Genomic DNA, 22,055 nt, shown 5'->3' with positions numbered 1-22,055 from the left:
TTGCCACTATGAGATCAGCTCACTGCTGCCTGATGTATTAAGGCAATTTGGCAACTTAAACTAAGTTAAAGCTGCCCGTATTGCCTTGGTGGCAGCATCCACTATTTATAACTAGCAATTTTATCATTTCTAATATTATATTTTTATAAAGCTTTTGTGTACAGACTGTAAAGTTACTTTGTGTAAATACGATATAGTCAATGTGTGTAATAAATGTTTTGTTCACTGTGTGTAAAGAATATATTTGTTCACTGTGTGTAAAGAATATATTTGTTCACTGTTTGTAAAGAATATATTTGTTCACTGTGTGTAAAGAATATATTTGATTATTGTGTGTAAAGAATATAATTGATCACTGTGTGTAAAGAATATATTTGATCACTGTTTGTAAAGAATATATTTGATCATTGTGTGTAAAGAATATATTTGATCATTGTGTGTAAAGAATATATATGTTCATTGTGTGTAAAGAATATATTTGATCATTGTGTGTAAAGAATATATTTGATCACTGTTTGTAAAGAATATATTTGATCATTGTGTGTAAAGAATATATTTGATCATTGTGTGTAAAGAATATATATGTTCATTGTGTGTAAAGAATATATTTGATCATTGTGTGTAATAAATATGTTTTGTCACAGCGTGTAAAGAATATATTTAGTCACAATGTGAAAAGATGAAAAACGAGATTGTTATTTAAAAAAAAACCAGCTCGAGATAAAGTCATTAAATGGGTAATCTTCACTGGATTAAATAATCGATCCCAAAAAAAATCCCTTTAAATCCCTCTTTATTTCCCGAATTAGACCAAATTTGATCCTTGAGATTGATAGAAGGAAATTCAATAAATTTACACTTTGTCTTTAAATGTAGTTAAATGTGCTTAAAAATCTAAGCTCAAGGGGAGATAATTCAGATGGGAAAACACAGATTTCCTATTTTACTTTATGTTAGAAAAAACTACATCAAAAACTCAGTGCATTAAGTTGAAGTATATTGAGCTGTTGGCTGGCGATCAAATGAATTACCGTAGGGCGATCGAATGTAATAAAATGTGGTTTACATTCCTGCTCCGTACACCCAGCTACGGTAGCGCTGGTTGAATAAAACACCAATTGTTTTACTTCAAGAGGCGCCAGTCATACGGCAAGAATTCCTCGACCCCGGGCTTTCATGGCTCCACATTGTGTTCCAGCCCAAGTAGAGACGGCTGCCTTCTATATTACATTTCACGTTCATGAAACCTCTCGCTGTTTTATTACAGTATTTCTGACATAGCTATAGCTGTTTACAATATTGCGAATCTTTATTAAAGTGTTTCTGCTGGCTACAGTTACTTGTAATAATGCGAATCTTTAATCTAAGAATTTGGGTATATTTAGCTACTGCACCGGAACAAATCATGATCCATAAGGTTAGGACAGGGGTCGGCAACCTTCGGCTCGCGAGCCGCATGCGGCTCTTTTGATGTCCAGTTGCGGCTCTTCAGCTCCATGCACAATATATTAATAATTATTTTATTTTATTTCCAAAACTCATAGAATTATTAGTTTGCAACACTCGGTAATAAAAGGTATAACAATAGGTATAAACAAAAAACATTCACTATTCAATTAGAATATTTAGTTACTCCCTATCTCAGTGTAGTTCCTATTACATTGTCCATTCCAAATTGAAACATTCATCTTCATAGTGGATATCAGTGGCGTAGGCAGGGGGGGGGTTAGGGGGGGTCATAACCCCCCCCCCATAGACCCCTCGGTATATATAAAAAGTATGAGGGGGGGGTGCAAATCGAAAGTTTGAGGGGGGGGGGGTGCAAATCGAAAGTTTGAGGGGGGGGGGGTGCAAATCGAAAGTTTGAGGGGGGGGTGCAAATCGAAAGTTTGAGGGGGGGGGGGGGTGCAAATCGAAAGTTTGTCCCCGGGTAAAAATTGGAACCCCCCCCTTGAGACGATCCTGGCTACGCCACTGGTGGATATCACAAAGAAACCAAACAAGCTAAGTGTAAAACTGAATGGAAAATCTAGCCTATGTCTTGCTTGAAAAGATGGTTTGTTTCGAGAACAAATATTTTTTTTGTTGAATACATGATGAGCGGTAAATTACTTAATTACGAAAAATCTGAAAAAAAATATCGTTATGATACCAATGCTTCTATTCAATCACTTCAGCATTAATATAAACAAAATGAAGGTTGTTTTCAATGAGAGATTTGAGCTGTTCAAAACAAACACTCTGACTTACATAGTAGATCCTCTCAACACAAATTCAAATGAGAGTATCTCATATATTCAAAGCTATTTATTTTAAATTATATATATATATATATATATATATATATATATATATATATATAGTATGATATTTGTTTAGGATTATATATATACTAAACAAATATACTATTGACATAAAATGTTTGTGGCTCTTTAAAAACCGGGTAATGTTGTAAACTGTAACTTTTGGCTCTTCGGTCTCAAAAGGTTGCCGACCCCTGGGTTAGGAATATTGATCGAGGAAATGTTATATAACACAAACATGTGAAATTTTTACACATTTCTAATCACAAACAACGTTATATATTCGTCTAACACACCACCACCTCACATATCACATAACATTTTTATAGACCACCACCTCACATATCACATAACATTTTCTCAGACCACCACCTCATATATTACATAACATTTTCTCAGACCACCATCTCACATATTACATAACATTTTTAATAGACTACCATCTCACATATTACATAACTTTTTTTAGACCACCGACTGACATATTACATAACATTTTTAATAGACTACCATCTCACATATTACATAACTTTTTTTAGATATATTACATAACATTTTCACAAACCACCACCTGACATATTACATAACTTTTTTTAGACCACCACCTCACACATTACATAACATTTTTTATAGAGCACCACTCACATATTACAGAACATTTTTATAGACCACCACCTCACGTATTACATAACATTTTTTAGACCACCACCTCACATATTACATAACATTTTTACAGACCACCGACTGACATATTACATAACATTTTTTAATAGACTACTATCTCACATATTACATAACATTTTCACACACCACCACCTGACATATTACATAACATTTGTATAGACCACCACCTCACATATTACATAACATTTTCACAGACCTCCACCGCACATATTACATAACATTTTCACACGCAACCACCTCACATATTACATAACATTTTTATAGACCACCACTTCACATATTACATAACATTTTTATAGACCACCATCTCACATATTACATAACATTTTTATAGACCACCTTCTCACATATTACATAACATTTTCACAGACCTCTACCACACATATTACGTTACATTTTCACACATATCACACAACTATTTTAGACCTTATATATATATATATATATATATATATATATATATATATATATATATATATATATATATATATATATATATATATATATATATATATATATATATATATACATACATATAGGCCATATATAAGGTCTAGAATAGTTGGCAACAAGTGCGACAACCTTTGACCCGATTCACTTCTACTGTCGTGTCAGATTCGAACACCTTCTTGTTGACGAAACTAGATCTACGTGTCTTTGATTGGATTGAAAGAACTGATTTTTATGGGGCGACCAAGCGTGCAGCCTACTTTTGAATCCAATCTATTTTATTCGGGTTTAATTTTAGGTTATATGTTAGTTCTTTGTTGGGATTTTAAAATCAATTTCTCGTTTTTTTTATTTGCGTATGCATATGTGCGAGAGTATCTGTGTGTGTGAATGTGTATGTATAGTAAAGGGCGTGGGGGGGGGGGGGGATAATCATGCGAGACTAGCACATTCCATTTACGCCAAATTGAAAAATTGCTTTGCTTTCAACAGCGACGAGCTATGCAGGCCTGCTTCACGATCTCATTAAAATCCCTGGACCAGTTTTTATGAAATACCAAGTGGATACTGGTCAGTTGACAAAAAAGGGATCACTAAAAAAAGTAACAAATGCGACACTAACTAAATAGACAAAAATGTGTTCTTGGCTCCATAGCTGCCCTGAGGATTTCTGGTCCCGAAGTTCGAGAAGGAGGGGGCGATAAGTATGTACAAGTACAGAAACTAAGGTTGCTATTACTATCTCAATGTAACTAAGCTCTATAATTTGCTTGTGTATGACTAGATTCCCTTACCACAGTACATCACAAATCTTAAAAAATATTTCTTTAAAAAAACCCAGACAAGAGAAGAGAAACAACGATTTGAGAATATAGTCAGATGTTGGCATTGTATAGTTTTTTTCTTCTAGTTAGATTTGTAAACTGCCTGTTGCCATTCACCCTTCACGCCGCTACAAATATGTTTTAAATACCCCCCTCCCCCCCTCCCCCCCACAGAGTGGAGAGAGTTGCATGGCATAATGTTAATTAAAGAAGTGCCAGCTGAAGCAACCCCTCGGTGTAACGTTGTCAACGCCGAATGATTTGTATGGGCAGTTATTGATTTGATACCGCGGTGACTGCCACATGAAAGCGGGTCAACAATCGAAGCGCCACTCGCCGAGTGTCGTCACTGCTGCCGCCCCACCAGACCGCTGGACACGTGTGCTGGCATTCTCAAACAGGTCAACACATTTTACACCTGTCTCTCGCGCGCAGGTGAGTTCACATTTTTCTAGTACCTAGAGACTTTCTACTGTACTGGTTTCATTCATTAACATAAGGCAGTGATTGTACAGTAGAAATGGATCCTAATTTAACATTCTTACATAAACTGTTTTTGACTCGCAGTGTTTTCATTAAGTTAGGTCTAGTCAGAAAAAAAAAACAAAAAAACAACAACCTAAGTTTACAAATATTTTTTTTATTTAGTTCACTTCAGTGAATCAGTTTATCCTAATGAACCTATGGTATAGCCAGTGTGCAAGTTGTAAATAATCAACTGTTTAAAAGGTTATTTGTAACTAGCTGCATCCCGTGCTCCGCCACGGTAAATCTTTTTTAAATGTACCAACTTTGGAACAGAACAAAACAAACAAAAACAACACAAACACAAAAAACACAACCACAAACACAACACAACCACAACACAACCACAACACAACCACAACACAACCACAACACAAACACAACACAACACAACACAACTACAACACAACCACAACAAAAACACAACCACAACAAAAACACAACCACAACACAGCCACAACACAACCACAACACAACCAAAAAACAACCACAATACAACCACAACACAACCACAACACAACCAAAAAAAAAAACAACACAACCACAACATTAGAATCACCACCAAACCGGTTTTTTTTTAGTCGTCCGCGCCCAAAGAGAGCCTTTCCAACATTAAAAATTTAAGTCACATAAATAGATCCTACTTCATAACTTACAATAAAACAATGCGATGCAAATGAATGTACGGCAAGTGGTGTTTACTTTTATGGTTCTAAGAAAAGACATTGGCAATGTAATTAGAATTACCACCGAAAATCACGCTTTTCCCAGGCGTCCGCGCCCAGAGAGAGTCTTTCCACCATTCTCTATATTATAATTATAAAATTTCACCATCTGTTAGCACCAAAAAACAAAAACAAAAAATAGTGATTTTGAGAAATCATAGACTAATTAGAAAATAATATAAATAATCTTAACATTTTTCTCTTTTAATTATGAACCTTAACATAGACTAATCAATGCGGTAGTAATAAAAAAAAGATTAACTTAAATTATTGTTGAGTTAAATATATTTTCAAATTACCTCCCTTGAAACAATTACCACAAAAAAAGTGGAATTAATTAGCTTTTTCGACCTACTTTTATGGAAATGTATCCATTTTTTCTAGGAATACAAACTAAACTGATATTTGACATTGATCTTTTTAATATGTTTTAGCAATGTGCAAATATTTAATATTTTCATAACGTTATGCAAAAAAATAAACACAGTGGCATTTATAAAATAGCTCTATGCCGTTATATAAACGAATCCTACTCTATTACTTATAACAAGACACTGCGGTGCACTGAAAAGCACAGCATGGTGCGAATGATTACTTTTATCGTTCCAAAAGCTATAGCGATGACGGACGGAAGGAAGGAAGGACACGCTCAGCCCGCTTATATTATAGACTAGCTGCATCCCGTGCTCCGCCACGGTAAATCTTTTTAAATGTACATTTTTGGAACAGAACAAAACGAACAAAAACACAACACAAACATAAACACAAACAAAACACAACCACAACACAACCACAACACAACCACAACACAACCACAACACAACACAACAACACAACCACAACGCAACCACAACACAACCACAATACAAACAAAACACAACACAACCACAACACAAACACAACACAACACAACAACACAACCACAATGCAACCACAACACAACACAACAACAACGCAACCACAACACAACCACAACACAACCACAACACAACCACAACACAACACAACAACAACGCAACCACAACGCAACCACAACACAAACACAACACAACTACAACACAACCACAACACAACCACAGCCACAACATTAGAATCACCACCAAACAACACGCTTTTTTAGGCGTCCGCGCCCAAAGAGAGCCTTAATTTAAGTCACATAAATAGATCCTACTCCATAACTTACAATAAAACAATGCGATGCAAATAAATGTACGGCAAGTGGGCGTTACTTTTATGGTTCTAAGAAAACACATTGGTAATGTAATTAGAATCACCACCGAAAAACATGCTTTTTCCAGGCGTCCACGCCCAGAAGAGCCTGTTCAGCATTCTCTATACTATAATCCTAAAATGATTTATTTTTCTTTTATTTTTTTTCTCTTTTCTTTTTTTTGTTATTTTGAGAGATCATAGACTAATTAGAAAATAATATAAATAACCATAACATTTTTCTATTTTACTTATGAACCTTAACATATAATAATCAATGTGGAAGTAATAACAAAAATTAACTTAAATTATTAAGAGTGAGTTGAATATTAAAAAATAAAACACATTTTCCCAGACGTCCGCGCTCAGAGAGAGCCTTTCCATTCTTCTCAAAAAGTCTAATTTCACCATCTGTTTTCATAACACCGAAAAACAAAAGCAAAAAGATAGTGATTTTTTGAGAAATCATAGACTAATTAGAAAATAATAATAAATAATATTAATAATCTTAACATTTTTCTCTTTTAATTATGAACCTTAACATATAATAATCAATGCGGTAGTAATAAACAAAAAATTAACTTAGAATGATATTGATGAGTTAAATATATTTTCAAATTACCTCCCTTGCAAAAAATTACCAAAAAAAAAGTTGAATTAATTAGTTTCTTTGACCTACTTTCATAAAAATATATCCATTTTTTCTAGGAATATTAACGAAAATGAAATTTAACGTTGATTTTTTAAATATGTTTTAGCTATGTGCGTGTATTTAATATTTTATTTAAGTTATGCAAAAGAGTAAACACCGTGGCATTTATAAAATATCTTTATGCCTCTATATAAACAAACCCTACTCCAGTACCTATAATAAGACACTGCGGTGCACTGAAAAGCACAGCATGGTGCGTAGTTTACTTTTATAGTCCCAAAATCTATAGCGATGACGGACGGAAGGACACGCTCAGCCCGATTATATTATAGATAACATTTCCGACTTTGCTTTAGTATACGTGGTGAGGGGGGGAGGCTATTGATCTATATGATGAAATTAGAACAGGTAATTCTTAACAGACAGTTCAGTATCACAGCTGATTTATTTTTACTAGTAAAGTGCACTAATTATATAATACATACATACGACATATTAGCGCACCTTACGTCATTACCTCATGTTGTAATATATGAGTATAACATTTTCAAAGTCCTCCCCCCCAACCCACTTCACAGTACGTAACAGTTTAGGCACTCCATTCTATCGTTTATTAAGAACAAATCCATTTGGTACTAAGAAAAGTGTTTTTGGGAATTCGGTACTAAGAAAAGTTTTTTTTTGTTGGAATTTTGTACTAAGAAAAGTGTTTTTTTGTGGGAATTTGGTACTAAGATAAGTGTTTTTGGGAAATTGGTACTAAGAAAAGTGTTTTGGGGAATAATATCTTTTAGAGGAAACCATGTTTCTTAATGAAGAACCGTTGAAAAGCCGTGTAGTGTGTTAGGACAGATGTGTGTGCCAGGTGTGTCTTCTTTTTCAGAGGCAGTGTAGGAGGAAGTCAGCTTTTGCTCAGTTATTATATTCAGTTATGACCAAGTCAGCGTTTGACAATTACGTTAAATTGATGGGTTTTCCCCCCAGGACTATCACACTTCTTCAATAATTGTTTCATTGCATTTTTATTTATTGTTCTCTTCCCTTTTTATAAGGTGACGTTGAGCGAGTTCGCTCCCTTACTCCAGGGAAGTAACTCTGACAGCACACAACCAGCTTATAATACCCACAGCTAGGACCTATCTCATCTACGTCTAGCACAAATACCACACAGCTAATTTAAAAAAATCTATAGTCTACCAGCTCAACTTGATTCAAATGCTAATTTCTTTCTTTCAGACTCGATCCATTTAAATATATCTTGTATTCGAAATTTGAAATCTTGGAAGTGTAACAAGGAGAATTTATTTTCAATTAAACGCAGTGAAGCGCGTCAGATTGTGTTCTCAGTCCCATTCATTCATAACCGTATGATCAACGTTGTGCGATTAACCGCTTGCGATTGGAGGCGATAAAAACGGTTGACGTCAAACTCTGCGCGTGCAATCAATAAGGTCAGGAGTTACTGACAGGCTGATTGGGCCATGTTTGGAGTCAAGAGTCGGTTGTTGATTCCCTGACTCTTTAGTCAAAAGTCGGTTGTTGATTCCCTGACTCTTTAGTCAAGAGTCGGTTGTTGATTCCCTGACTCTTTAGTCAAGAGTCAGGGAATCAACAACCGACTCTTGACTCTAAACATTTGTTAACTCCCTGACTCTTTAGTCAAGAGTCGGTTGTTAACTCCCTGACTCTTTAGTCAAGAGTCAGTTCCTCATGCCCTGATTCTTGAGTCAAGAGTCGGTTCTTAATGCCCTGACTGTTGTATCGAGTCGGTGTTTAGTACACTGACTCGTAGTTTGAGTCACGCGTTGATCTAGCACCTAGCCAACAGCTGGTGAGGTCAGAGATGTGGCCTGTCATAGACGTCATTGACGTCTTCAAAACTGGGGTTATACAGGGGTTTCGGCCTTTATGTGTGATATAATGTCCGGCCGTTATGTGTGATACAATGTCCGGCCGTTATGTGTGATACAATGTCCGGCCGTTATGTGTGATACAATGTCCGGCCTTTATGTGTGATACAATGTCCGGCCGTTATGTGTGATACAATGTCCGGCCTTTATGTGTGATACAATGTCCGGCCGTTATGTGTGATACAATGTCCGGCCGTTATGTGTGATACAATGTCCGGCCGTTATGTGTGATACAATGTCCGGCCGTTATGTGTGATACAATGTCCGGCCGTTATGTGTGATACAATGTCCGGCCTTTATGTGTGATACAATGTCCGGCCGTTATGTGTGATACAATGTCCGGCCGTTATGTGTGATACAATGTCCGGCCGTTATGTGTGATACAATGTCCGGCCGTTATGTGTGATACAATGTCCGATCGTTATGTGTGATACAATGTCCGGCCGTTATGTGTGATACAATGTCCGGCCGTTATGTGTGATACAATGTCCGGCCTTTATGTGTGATACAATGACCGGCCGTCATGTGTGATACGATGTCCGGCCGTCATGTGTGATACAATGCCCTATGTTATCTTGTGACTTGATGCCCTATGTTATCTTGTGACTTGATGCCCTATGTTATCTTGTGACTTGATGCCCTATGTTATCTTGTGACTTGATGCCCTATGTTATCTTGAGACTTGATGCCTAAGGCTCGTGAATCCACTTGGACCCTTGACTCGACAAGTACCGTCTAAGTACCGAGCCACGACGCTAAAAGCCGTAACAGCCGCCCGAGAGAACCCGATACCTTCTCTCAGTCAGCCCGTCACATACGCTAACCAGTGTGGGGCTTTTGTTTCCGACTTTTCAAAAACTTTCTGGTACGAGAAATGTCGACATTGACACATTCCTACAGCACAGGCTATGTGTTACACGCTGGTTGCTGGATATTTGTCCAACTGCGATTCTTGTTCTATGTTGTGTTTAAATACGTTCCGTGACACACAGCAGATATCTTTCTTCGCATTTTTTACAAGTTTTAAAAATTGAATTCCTATACTATAACAAATGCATAAAAGCAAAAACTAGAGTTTGTTTGACTGTTTACCCATGTTCCAACATTTTTAAAACAAGAGCCTTTTTTTCAAAGTATCAACCAAGTAATGGATTGAATGCGCTTTTTATATTGACAAAAATAAAAGCTAGTCGAGCAGTTATAAGACTAGCAGTATTGCGAATACACCTAATGTATCTTCTCAATTTAACAACTAATGTTTCATCTAAAATAGCCTTGTATATTTATTTAGCTTAATACTCCAAAAGCAACAAAAGTTGCAACTAAAATAACTGTACATATTTATGTTACTCCTAACAAAGTTGTATGTTTGCAGATAGACAGTCACTATTACCCAAGCCTTAAGAGTAGCCCACTACTGGCTAAGATAGCGACGAGTGTATCATTATCTTCATTAGAGATGTTGGCAGCACAGGAGATAACAACACACTAAGATTGGGGCCATACACACTACACACCGGAGCGTGTACCACAACAAGCCTGCCAGAAACACGTTGTTGGCTTCTGTGTTGTTTTCATCGGTTTAGTTTTCAGAAAAACCTCAAACACTGAGTTCTTTAAGGAAACAAATATTTGTGAGGAATGTGTGACGTCATGACCCCTTGACATGTCGTCACCTTCCAATCGACGTCAGCGGCGTCTGCCCCACGCCCTGCGGCCATGTCGCAACCCCCTGACCAGCCCCACGTTCTACAGCTACCAGAGCGCCCTCCAGTGGATCCGAACCCAGCAAGACGTCATAAGCCAGTGTGTTCAGCTGGTGCAGATCTACCCCAACCTCATCAAAGACGAGTCGATGGACGCGTTCTGGGAGTTTCTGGAACCGCTGATGGGACAGGCCGCGATTCCAGACGCCGGGACTATGCTGACCAGTAAAAGTATCAGCAGGAACATCAGGGACACCAAACGGTACGGCGTCAAAACACGGAGTCAAGGTTTGTTTCGTGGCTTTTATCTCTATTCCACGCTTACAATACGGTGTATTAAAAACGTAACTTTTGTGCATCGGTTGCGAAAAGGCAACAGAGAATGGTCGTGTGAATTTGTTCAGTAGTGTAGCGAAAATTTCAATATTGGTGCTTTATGGGTTAAGATTGAGGCCAGTGTTGGTGTTTATGTTAGGATAAGTTAGTGAAACCAAAGGGAAAAATAATTTGATGAGTTTTTTTCGTCCGTCGTTGAATTATTCCATGTATTGTAAGTTTATTTAGGATGGTGCGATAAAATGTGCATGTTTATTGACGTTTGTTCCCTGTGCCTTTCTTATTTTAATTCTCTTTCTTACAACGTACAGGTCCTTCTAACGTGACAGAACCTGGACCTTCCACGACAGTCACGGGTGTGGCGCCCATGGTAGCCGACGACAAGACGCCGAGGGTCCACCTCATCAGCCACTGCCAGGCTGGCTCAGCCGACGTGGACAGACTCCTACACGACGGCGTCCTGCGCATCCTGCTTGAAGAGTTCTACACGCGCCAAAACAGACACGGGCACACCGGTCTCCCGTCTCTAGGTACCTCGATCAGAGACAAAATGGCGGACACTGACGTCTGCGTGTACCTGTTCAACGAAGCCACGATGGAGGACACCGCCTGCTTCAACGAGCTGTGTGTCGCCCTCGAGCTGAACATACCAATCGTGTACGTCCGGTACCACAAGCACACCAAGACGGACAAGTTGCCGGATATCATCCTGAGAAAAAGCAACGGGTTCCAGTCGCTCAAAGACTACATGGACAACCACCGAGAGACTCTCCGTCCGTCTAGCAGCACCGTTACTAAAAATAGCATTGGTCAGAGAGACAAACTGGAGCCGCTGAGCATCAAGTCACGGCCCAGCTCGGCCAACGACAAAATGTCTGGCAGCGACAGAATGTCTGGCAGCGACAAATTGTCTGGCAGCGAGAGGAAACGGAGGAAACACTCCCAGGTCTCCTCGGAGATTGACCTAGTTTACACGCTGGTCAACAGCTTCAAGCACGCATGCGCATTCGACGAGTCGGACCCGGCCGGCTCAGCGCTGCACCTGAAGAGGGTTGTCCACGAGAAGCTGGGCAACCCAGACCAGACGGACCCCACACAAAGCGCCACCTGTGACGAGCTGACAATCAAAGCACCCCACACCTCCAAACACAACGGCCTTGTGGAAACTTCCGAACGTTTTTTATCAACCAACAACAGGTCTAGCGACAATGAAGCGGAAACAGCCGCCGAATCGTCGAGGTATTCGCACGGAGGGGCCCAGCTGGTCAAGCTTCCGCCCCTGGAACTCCCGACAACCACCTACCTGATATTTGACCGGGACCAGAACAATGTCGGCCCCCGCAGGGTCGAGTTCCCCCTGAGGGACCCCCGAGAACATATGGTGGACAGTGACGTAGACCCCGAGGAAATGGAACCCCCAAACTCCCCGATTCAATACCACGAGATCGATTTGAGCAGGAAAATTAATGATCGATTAACGCCAGATAGTGATTAGATAGGTCAGGGAATGCTGGGATTGTGTCTGTGATATAGCATAACCTGCGGGGATTGGCTTGACGCTCTAGGCTGTAACTAGGTCAGTAAAAGGTGGATGTTAAGTGGGTTTTTGATATACACTTTTAAAGGTTGGCTGTGATTATGTCTTTGATATATGCATATATAGGTTATCTGTGGTTGGGTCTTTGATATACACATTTGATATATGCATGTAAAAGTTGGCTGTGGTTGTGCCTTTGATATATGCATGTATAGGTTGTCTGTGGTTGCGTCTTTGATATACACATTTGATATATGCATGTAAAGGTTGGGCTGTAGCTGTATCTTAGATTAAGAATCTGAAATGGTTGGGTGTAGAGTGTCTTAACTGTAAACCTATAAAATTGAAAGAAGATTGTGTCTTTGATATCGGCCTCAAACGTTAGTCTACAAACGCAACATTTAGATGAATTTGACAGACAGATGACTCAGTGGTGTCAATATTTTCTCTGAATGAACACTTGGGTGTGCGACATAGGGCAGCGTGTTGTGTACATTCGCTGCTCTGTCAGGTAGAGAGTATTCCAACACCCCCACCCTGTCAACCGTCTACTATTATAATCTGTCATGTATACTTTACTTTATGGAGTCTACCACAGCCATATTGCTAGGTATACCCCCCGACAAATCGCCTGGAACAACACACGATCGAGGTTAACCAAACGACAAAGTATTCCTCAACTTTGGTGACTGTCGAGTATAGCACAGTTAATTTTACATTGGTTTGTTTTGTGACTGACTCCTTTTGACATTCCATGTTTTATATTCCCATTGCCTTTAAAAATGTATCATTGATATATAACACATTCTCAATAACCCTACCTCCAACATCTTTAAGCACATTTTATTTGAACCAAATGTATGTATATATCACAAATATGTTATATGTATCTAATCTGAGGTTACAGTGATTGTATGTACATGCTTGCATTATACATGTTGTTTATAAGAAATGTCACTTATTCATTTTTTGTGTGTAGCCTATATGGGGGAGTTCAAATCTTTTAACAACAAAGTTTGTTTTAAAAAATGTTGATATAAACATATTTAAGTGTACGTCATGAGCCATACAGATACTATAAATGTAGATATAATCTTAGTGCAGGCCTGTATAGTAGACTACAACTATAAGGTTTGTATAATTGTGTTGATATAATCTTGTGTAAAGCTTCAACCATGGTTCTCATTCAACATGTTCCTCTGTTTTATTTATGTGTTACGAGGGTGTCCATTTATTCCTGTGTTACTAACAAGTCTATTTATTAATTTGTTACTAGCAAGTCTATTTATACCTGTGTTACTAGCAAGTCTATTTATACCTGTGTTACTAGCAAGTCTATTTATTAATTTCTTACTAGCAAGTCTATTTATTCACGTGATTCTAGGGTATCCATTTATTCCTATCTTACTAGCAAGTCTATTTATTAATTTGTTACTAGCAAGTCTATTTATTCACATGTTACTAGCAAGTCTATTTATACCTGTGTTACTAGGGTATCCATTTATTCCTGTGTATCTAGCAAGTCTATTTATACCTGTGTAACTAGCAAGTCTATTTATACCTGTGTTACTAGGATATCCATTTATTCCTGTGTATCTAGCAAGTCTATTTACTCACGTGTTACTAGCAAGGATATTTAAACCTGTGTTACTAGACTTATTTGACTTAGTTCTCTCTGCGCCTTATGGAACATAGGGCCTCCACCATTTCCTTCCATTTCATCCGATCCCCGGCTATTAATTTTGACATCTCCCAAGACATCTCTGTTGGCTTCAGTTCTTCAAGAAGACTCCGCCTCCAGGTCTGTCTTGGGCGCCCTCTCTTCCGCTTTCCCTGGGGGTTCCACTCAAGCGCTTGGCGTGTAACATTTGGGTGAACCTTTCGAAGCGTGTGACCCACCCAGCGCCACTTCCTCCTTCTTATTTGCACACCCATAGGCTCCTGTCTAGCTTTCATCCATAGTTCAATGTTCGGCACTTTGTTCTGCCATATCAGTTTCAATATCTAAGGCATCTGTTCATAAAGGTCTGTATCTTTGCTGTGCTTGCTTTGGAGACTCTCCATGTCCCTGCTCCATACAGCAGTAGAGTTAAATATCCTAATTTTTGTGGTAATGGAGATGGCAGAACTTTTCCATATGGGTCGCAGAACTGTGAAAGCGCAGCGGGCTCTAATAATTTTAGCACGTATGTCCTCCTCTGTGCCTCCCGTTTTGCTGATCTTGCTGCCAAGGTAGACAAATTCTTGCACATCATTTAGCTGTCTTCCGTCTATTGTCACCGGAGCCTCCTGATTATTGTTAATTCTCATCACTTCTGTCTTTTCTTTGTTGATCTTGAGACCTACGCGCTGAGAGATGGCTCCTAACTAGCAAGTCTATTTATACCTGTGTTACTAGGGTATCCATTTATTCCTGGGTTACTAGCAAGTCTATTTATTCCCGTGTTACTAACAAGTCTATTTATTAATTTGTTACTAGCAAGTCTATTTATACCTGTGTTACTAGCAAGTCTATTTATTCACGTGTTACTAGCAAGTCTATTTATACCTGTGTTACTAATGAGTCTATTTATACCTGTGTTACTAGGGTATCCATTTATTCCTGTGTTACTAGCAAATCTATTTATTCCTGTGTTACTAGCAAATCTATTTATTCCTGTCTTACTAGCAAGTTAATTTATTCAATACCAGCGTGTCTATATATGTTACCAGCGTGTCTATTTATTCATGAGTTACTAGCGTACACATGGCTTGTATTATATTTGAACATGTGCCCGCAGAATTTTGTCATTTTATCAGAGCCGGCGTTAGGGGGTGGCAAACGGGGCGGTCGCCCCAGGCCCCGCGCTTGAAGGGGCCCCGCGCTTCAGCAACGCCATTATTGCCTGAATTAGTTTGTAAACTTGAATAATCTTTGCTGAATTAAATTTAAAAAACAACCAACTAAATGACCGAAATTGTTGGATGTTAAAACTGAGGCCACGGCTGATGTTAGTGAGTTATCCTCTACATGGACTGGGACAGCCCGTTATTCTAAAGAAAGACTTAAGTGTCACACGTCGCTGGCACGGTCGACTCGCTATTGTCCTGAGGTGACTGGAGATGGCGGTCGCGAATTAGCCCCCGACCTGACATGGGAGGTAAAATCGGGAAAAACGTAAACAGATACCCTATTGTTTGCGGACCGTTGAAGACGTTTTTTTTTTAGTGAGCAGGCAGGGGTGCCTGTAGTAAACAGTAAGTGACCTGATGATGGCTTGCAGAGGAGGAGGGGGGTATTTATCCCTAAAATCATAATTTATACACTGTATGGGCATCTTTTGAGCTTATTCATCACGATACGTTTGATAGGCATCCATACAGTAATTATGTTCATATTTATTTTATATATTGTCAGGTCATCTTTAAATACAATATACTTGTATTTATTTATATATTTTTGAAGGGCATTTATACAGTAATTATGTCCATTTTCATTTTGGTAAACTTTAACGGTATTCGTAAAGTGATTAAGCACATGTTTATTTTAAGTAATTGTAGGGACAGTGGCGTAACGAGGTCTGGTGTCACCCGGTGCGGCACTTAATGGTGTCACCCCCCCCCAGAGGCGTAGCGACCCTTCCCGGGAAAAAAACTTTCAAAATTTCGATTTGCACCCCCCTCAAACTTTCGATTTGCACCCCCTCCTCAAACTTTCGATTTGCACCCCACCCCCCCCCCCCCCTCAAGTTTTCGATTTGCACCCCTCCTCAAACTTTCGATTTGCACCCCCCTCAAGTTTTTCTCTATATATTTTGCTATTTTTTGCCTAAGTGTCACCCCCCTAAATGGTCCGCACCCCCCCGCCCCCCTCGCTACGCCTCTGTGTAGATATATTCAGTATAATAGTTAAGGCCATAGTGATTCTTGTTTTAAAATAGTGTAGGCACACTAAACAAATTATAAAGTCTATACTGTTTGATACATCGGGCCGAGACTGTTTTATGGTAAAGTTCTCCTGATTTCTAAAACGTCTAAATTACCGGCTGTCCGAGCATGCCATCGCGAAACTCATAAATAACATGAAGCTGGCTGTCACATGGTTCACTTTCTAATTATAGATACGGACCTTCTCTTGTGAGAACGCGTTCTTAATCTGTAATGTAATACGCGGACGCTCTATAAACACGCACCTTCTCTTGAATGGCTGCGGTCAGAGATCAAGTAACGTAGTACCCGAACTGATTTTTTTAGGGTTTGGAATCCCATAGATTTAAATGTACAGTAATCCTTCACCTCACCCCACCAACTGTCACCCCCCCCCCTCCCCCAGTGTTCCACCTTACTGAGCTCCGTGATTACATTTGAGAGTCATTTCATTTGGATATCTATAGCCGTAAACAGTGTTTTTCACGATTCGAGCTTATTCCGAAATCTATCAATGTTTTGCTATTTTCCCCGGCATCCACACACTTTGAATGCCCCTGTTAACACTCGATAAATTGAGAAAATATTGGTACTATCACCCGCCACTGTGGACCGATTTAACGTTGCTTCAAAATGATTTCACCATTTTTCCTCTACACCATGGCTACAAGAGACAGAGATAGATTTCGCAAGTATGAATCAGGTGCATCAAAAGCGAGGAAACGCAATTTAAGAGAAGAATTTGATAAAACACAAGCAGGCGAGTTGAGAAGAAAAAAAAACGCCTCACTGTACATGTTTTATTATATTATACACCAATGAAAAAAATATAAGGCTCCGCGCGGATGGTTGGCCATAGGCCCCGCGTACCCCTAACGCCGGCTCTGCATTTTATAAATGTTGTACATTGAATAAATAAACGAATTTGGTCTTATATATCATTATAATATATTGTGCATTATATTATTCACAATGTTATAATTTTTTTCATTAACAAAAATTTGTGAGCTATATTGTAAAACTTTCACCCAATGACAACAGCAAACGCCTGGCAGACATTGATTACCTCCCCTATTGCTGCCACGTCAATTTCAATTGTTCCTGTAACAGTTAGCAGGAGGCTATGACCACTGGACACGCAGCAGTAATGGTGTATGGAGGTCACATGACGCCCGTCACCTCTCTACTTGCCCCCCCCCCTCCACGAAACCCCTCGGACAAATATCAACTTTAAAAGTGTTGGATACAAAGTGAGTCCAACTGAACTTGATTGTTTACCAGACGACATGATGGATTATCTCCCCAGATATTAGCTGGGGAGCTTAGGATAGAGCTACGTGCCTTGAGCGGCCATTGTGGTCTAACAGTCGATCTACCCCTGATTCACTTTTAACCAATAGCTGACCCACTATTGACAATAGGTGACCTACAATTGACCAATAGCTGACCCACAATTGACCAATAGCTGACCCACAATTGACCAATAGCTGACCCACAATTGACCAATAGCTGACCCACAATTGACCAATAGCTGACCCACAATTGACCAATAGCTGACCCACAATTGACCAATAGCTGACCCACAATTGACCAATAGGTGACCCACAATTTATCAATAGCTGACCCACAATTTATCAATAATTAACCCACTATTGACCAATAACTGACCCACTATTAACCAATAATTGACCCACATTTGACCAATATGTGACCCATAATTTACCAATAGATAACCCACAATTGATCAAAAGATGACCCACAATTTACGAAAAGCTGACCCACAATTTACCAATGGCTTACACACAATTTAACAATAACTGACCCATTATTGACCAATAACTGACCCACTATTGACCAATAGCTGACCCACAATTTAACAATAACTGACCCACTATTGACCAGTAGCTGACCCATAATTGACCAAAACAGTTTTTGTATGTGTGTTTAAGTGTGCATGTGCATTGTGCAATATATGTATTTAATACGTGCAGTGTGTCTTGATGTGCTTCTTCAGTCCACACTGCAACGAGCTACTTGATTGCTTTCTAATTTGACAACAGCATCAGACTATTTGAGCACTTGAAAATCCTCACATGGAAGGAGCTTCAAGTAACTAGACAACATAACACATGATTATAATAAAACTAATAAAAAATCCCTCGTCATTAGAAAACAATCTCAGCTAGCGTTCTATTTTGTAGCAAATAAAGCCCGCGTTAACTGATTTTATGAGCCTAGTAAAGGGCGACAAATCATTAAATGACTTATTAAAAATTAATTAGATTGTTTCCCTTGATTCCCGATGTAACAACGAATTTAGATATAGGTATCTTTTTTATCTATAGATCCTTACCGTGGAGTTCGCTACATTTTTAGGCATCTGATATTTATTTTTTATGATTTTCTATGAAGTAAAAACCAGATTGATTTAGAAGCTAGCACATAAATACTAGAACCAAAGTTTACGATTAGTTTCTCGAATTATCGCCCCTGTCTTTGGCTCTTGAATATTTTCCTCAGCTGGGATTGTTAAAGTTATAAATAGCGCGTTGATCGCTTCCCTGTCGTAACAGGCTTAGTTGAGAAAGTATTAAAGATTTTGTTAAAACTATGCTGGTTCGTTGTCTTATAAATTGTATCTAATCTAATGATATTTTAAATGTAACATTGCAATGTGACAGCTATCATATGATTTTATGCAAGAGGTCGTCCATAAATAACTCCACACGCAATTGTAACTATTTCACACAACTCATCCCAATCGTTAGAGATCACACACGTTCAACTTTCACGCTCCACTAATTAATTTAAAAATATTGATTTATCCTTAAACAATGGATATAACCGAATATGTAACTAGCTACGGTTAACTCTGTAGCTAAACTTTTTTTACAAATTTAGGGGGTCAAGATTATTTTTAAGTGAAATAATTTTAGTTTTAAAAGGCTTTTATAAATGCGAAATAACGGCTATATCTCAGGTTTGAAAAACGCTGGAAAAAAATGCAAGCGTGCGACATCATAATTCCCCACCCCCATCCTTTCGAACCAATTACATTTTGTCACAAAATTCACAACCACCCTCTTTACCCTGCTAGTGTGACGTCATTTGAAGCAGCCTTCAACTATAACTAGAACCATGCTTTGGCTGTTAGCTGTTAACAAATCCGATTGTTAACTATTGCTCGCTCACATCTCTTTCCGACTGTCAAAACAGACCTAATATTCTGTAATAAATTAAACTTGTTGCATGTATCCGTTGTCTATTGTGTACATGTACTGTTGCATCTTGTATCCATAAGCTGTTGTCGCTTGTGTACCCGAGGACGATATTCCTCGGTCTTTGAGTATATTGAGCAGAGGCGTAGCGACCCTTCCCGGCGCCCGGGGACAAACTTTCGATTTGCACCCCCCCCCCCCCTCAAACTTTCGATTTGCACCTCCCTCGAACTTTTCATTTGCACCCCTTGCTCAAACTTTCAATTTGGCGCCCCCTTAAGGTCGGCGCCCGGGGACATATGTCCCCCCCACCCCCCCCCCCCCCCCCCTCGCTACGTTACTGATATTGAGGGAGGGGGACAACTACCAAGTAGCGTAAAATCGACTTTAAAAAACGACCTCAAGTTACTGTTAGAATATCCTGAGCACCAACAGCATTCTGTCTGTAACAGCGATAGAACATATCAATTTAAATATGGGACCATCAGTTCACTAAGTCATGCTTTGATTTCTGAAAGATCGCTATGAAAAGCTTACATTAGGCTTAAAAAGTTGAAAAATCATTAACGAACTTGCCCTGGGGAAGAGACGATTTCGCAATCTGCGTTGTTCCATCAGATCCTGGTTGTTGCTCACGTGATACCTAATGAGATCGATACAAACACGTTCTTAAGTGACCGGCAGACGACTTTAATCCCGGAACACACCGTCTCACCAGCACACACTGTGTCACCATCACACACAGTGTCACCATCAAACACAATGTCACCATCACACCGTGTCACTATCACACACAGTGTACCTACCACACACCGTGTCACTAGTACACAGTGTCACCTTCACACACAGTTTCACCATCACACACAGTGTCACCATCACACACAGTGTCACCATCACACATAGTGTCACCAGCACACACTGTGTCACCTTAAGCCTGTCTCACTTCAGCACGAGATATATAGAACTTCACAGTTGTATATGTTAGGGGTTCGTCGAGAAATAGATGTCTTACATCCCACTTCTGACACCAAATGTTAGGGGGGTTTCCCCGATGGGTATGAGAGAGATGATGTTAAAATTGTATAGGTAATTATTCTCTCTAATCCGTGGCATTCCCGTTGGGACAGGAAGGTCTACAAGACCTGAGCAACTAATTTAAATCTAAACAACACCAATATTAAACTAAAAATAAAACATAGTAAACACACATAATATGCATTTATTTATCTTTGTTTGACGTCACAAAGGTTTATATGTTAAAAGCAAAGACACAATACAAATTAGACCTGGCCAGTCTTTTATATTCAAGAAAACATCACTTGAATTTCTAATACTAGTCAAAAAGACAAAAATAATCAAACTTACATTTCAATGCAGAATTATTCACCGTAGTTACTGACATTAATTCATAGAAAACACATATATAAGTGTGGATAGCAAACCTACATTTACACAACTCAGAATTTATACATATGAATGTCCTTTCCTCTAGTCCTAACTTAACTACTTGCACTGCTTATGTAATCTCAGAATCACACTTGTCAAAGTTATTCTTCCTAGTCCTAATTTCACTTGTACTGCTATGTAATCTCAAAATCCAAAACGTAAATGTCATCGTCTCTAGTTCTAACTTTACTACTTGCACTGTTATGTAATCCCAGGATCACACGGGTAAATGTTATCATCGCTAATTCTGATTTCACTAATCAAACACGGTTAAAGTCCATCTATGAATACTCATCAGTACTCACAACAATCTAGCTCGACACTCAAGCGGCAGGGAGATTTCCCGCCACTGGAATACAACATTGGGCCACTGGTACAAACATTGGGCTACAAAGATAATGGCCACTGGACGAAGAACATATCTACACGGCAGGAAGATTTCCAGCCACTTGAATAAAACATTTGGCCACTAGTACAAACATCGGGCCACAAAGATAATGGCCACTGGAACGACATCGGGCAACAAAGATAATGGCCACTGGACGAAGAACATATCTACACGGCAAGAAGATTTCCAGCCACTGGTACAACATCAGCCACATGTATAAACATATGTCACATATA

General features: G+C 39.0%; 1 protein-coding gene across 1 annotated transcript; it reads left to right on the top strand.

The window, feature by feature from the left end:
* Positions 1 to 4,634: 4,634 nt before the first annotated feature.
* LOC131944499 (uncharacterized) lies at positions 4,635 to 12,997 on the top strand. Its single transcript, XM_059305167.1, has 3 exons — positions 4,635 to 4,696; positions 10,658 to 11,276; positions 11,636 to 12,997. The coding sequence occupies exons 2-3, from the start codon at positions 10,949 to 10,951 to the stop codon at positions 12,817 to 12,819; spliced, it is 1,512 nt and encodes a 503-aa protein (XP_059161150.1). The 5' UTR covers positions 4,635 to 4,696; positions 10,658 to 10,948; the 3' UTR covers positions 12,820 to 12,997.
* Positions 12,998 to 22,055: the final 9,058 nt, after the last annotated feature.

The sequence above is a fragment of the Physella acuta genome, unplaced genomic scaffold (assembly GCF_028476545.2).
Source record: "Physella acuta isolate Inbredline_101_S28 unplaced genomic scaffold, ASM2847654v3 ptg000494l, whole genome shotgun sequence".
Classification (NCBI taxonomy): domain Eukaryota; kingdom Metazoa; phylum Mollusca; class Gastropoda; family Physidae; genus Physella; species Physella acuta.
This window is presented reverse-complemented; position numbering and strand designations above follow the sequence as displayed.

Bases quoted from the DNA above. Each gene is read 5' to 3' on its own strand.
- LOC131944499 (XM_059305167.1), top strand. From the start codon at position 10,949: ATGTCGTCACCTTCCAATCGACGTCAGCGGCGTCTGCCCCACGCCCTG. The intron at 11,277-11,635 runs GTTTGTTTCGTG...TACAACGTACAG, and splicing joins CGTCAAAACACGGAGTCAAG to GTCCTTCTAACGTGACAGAA.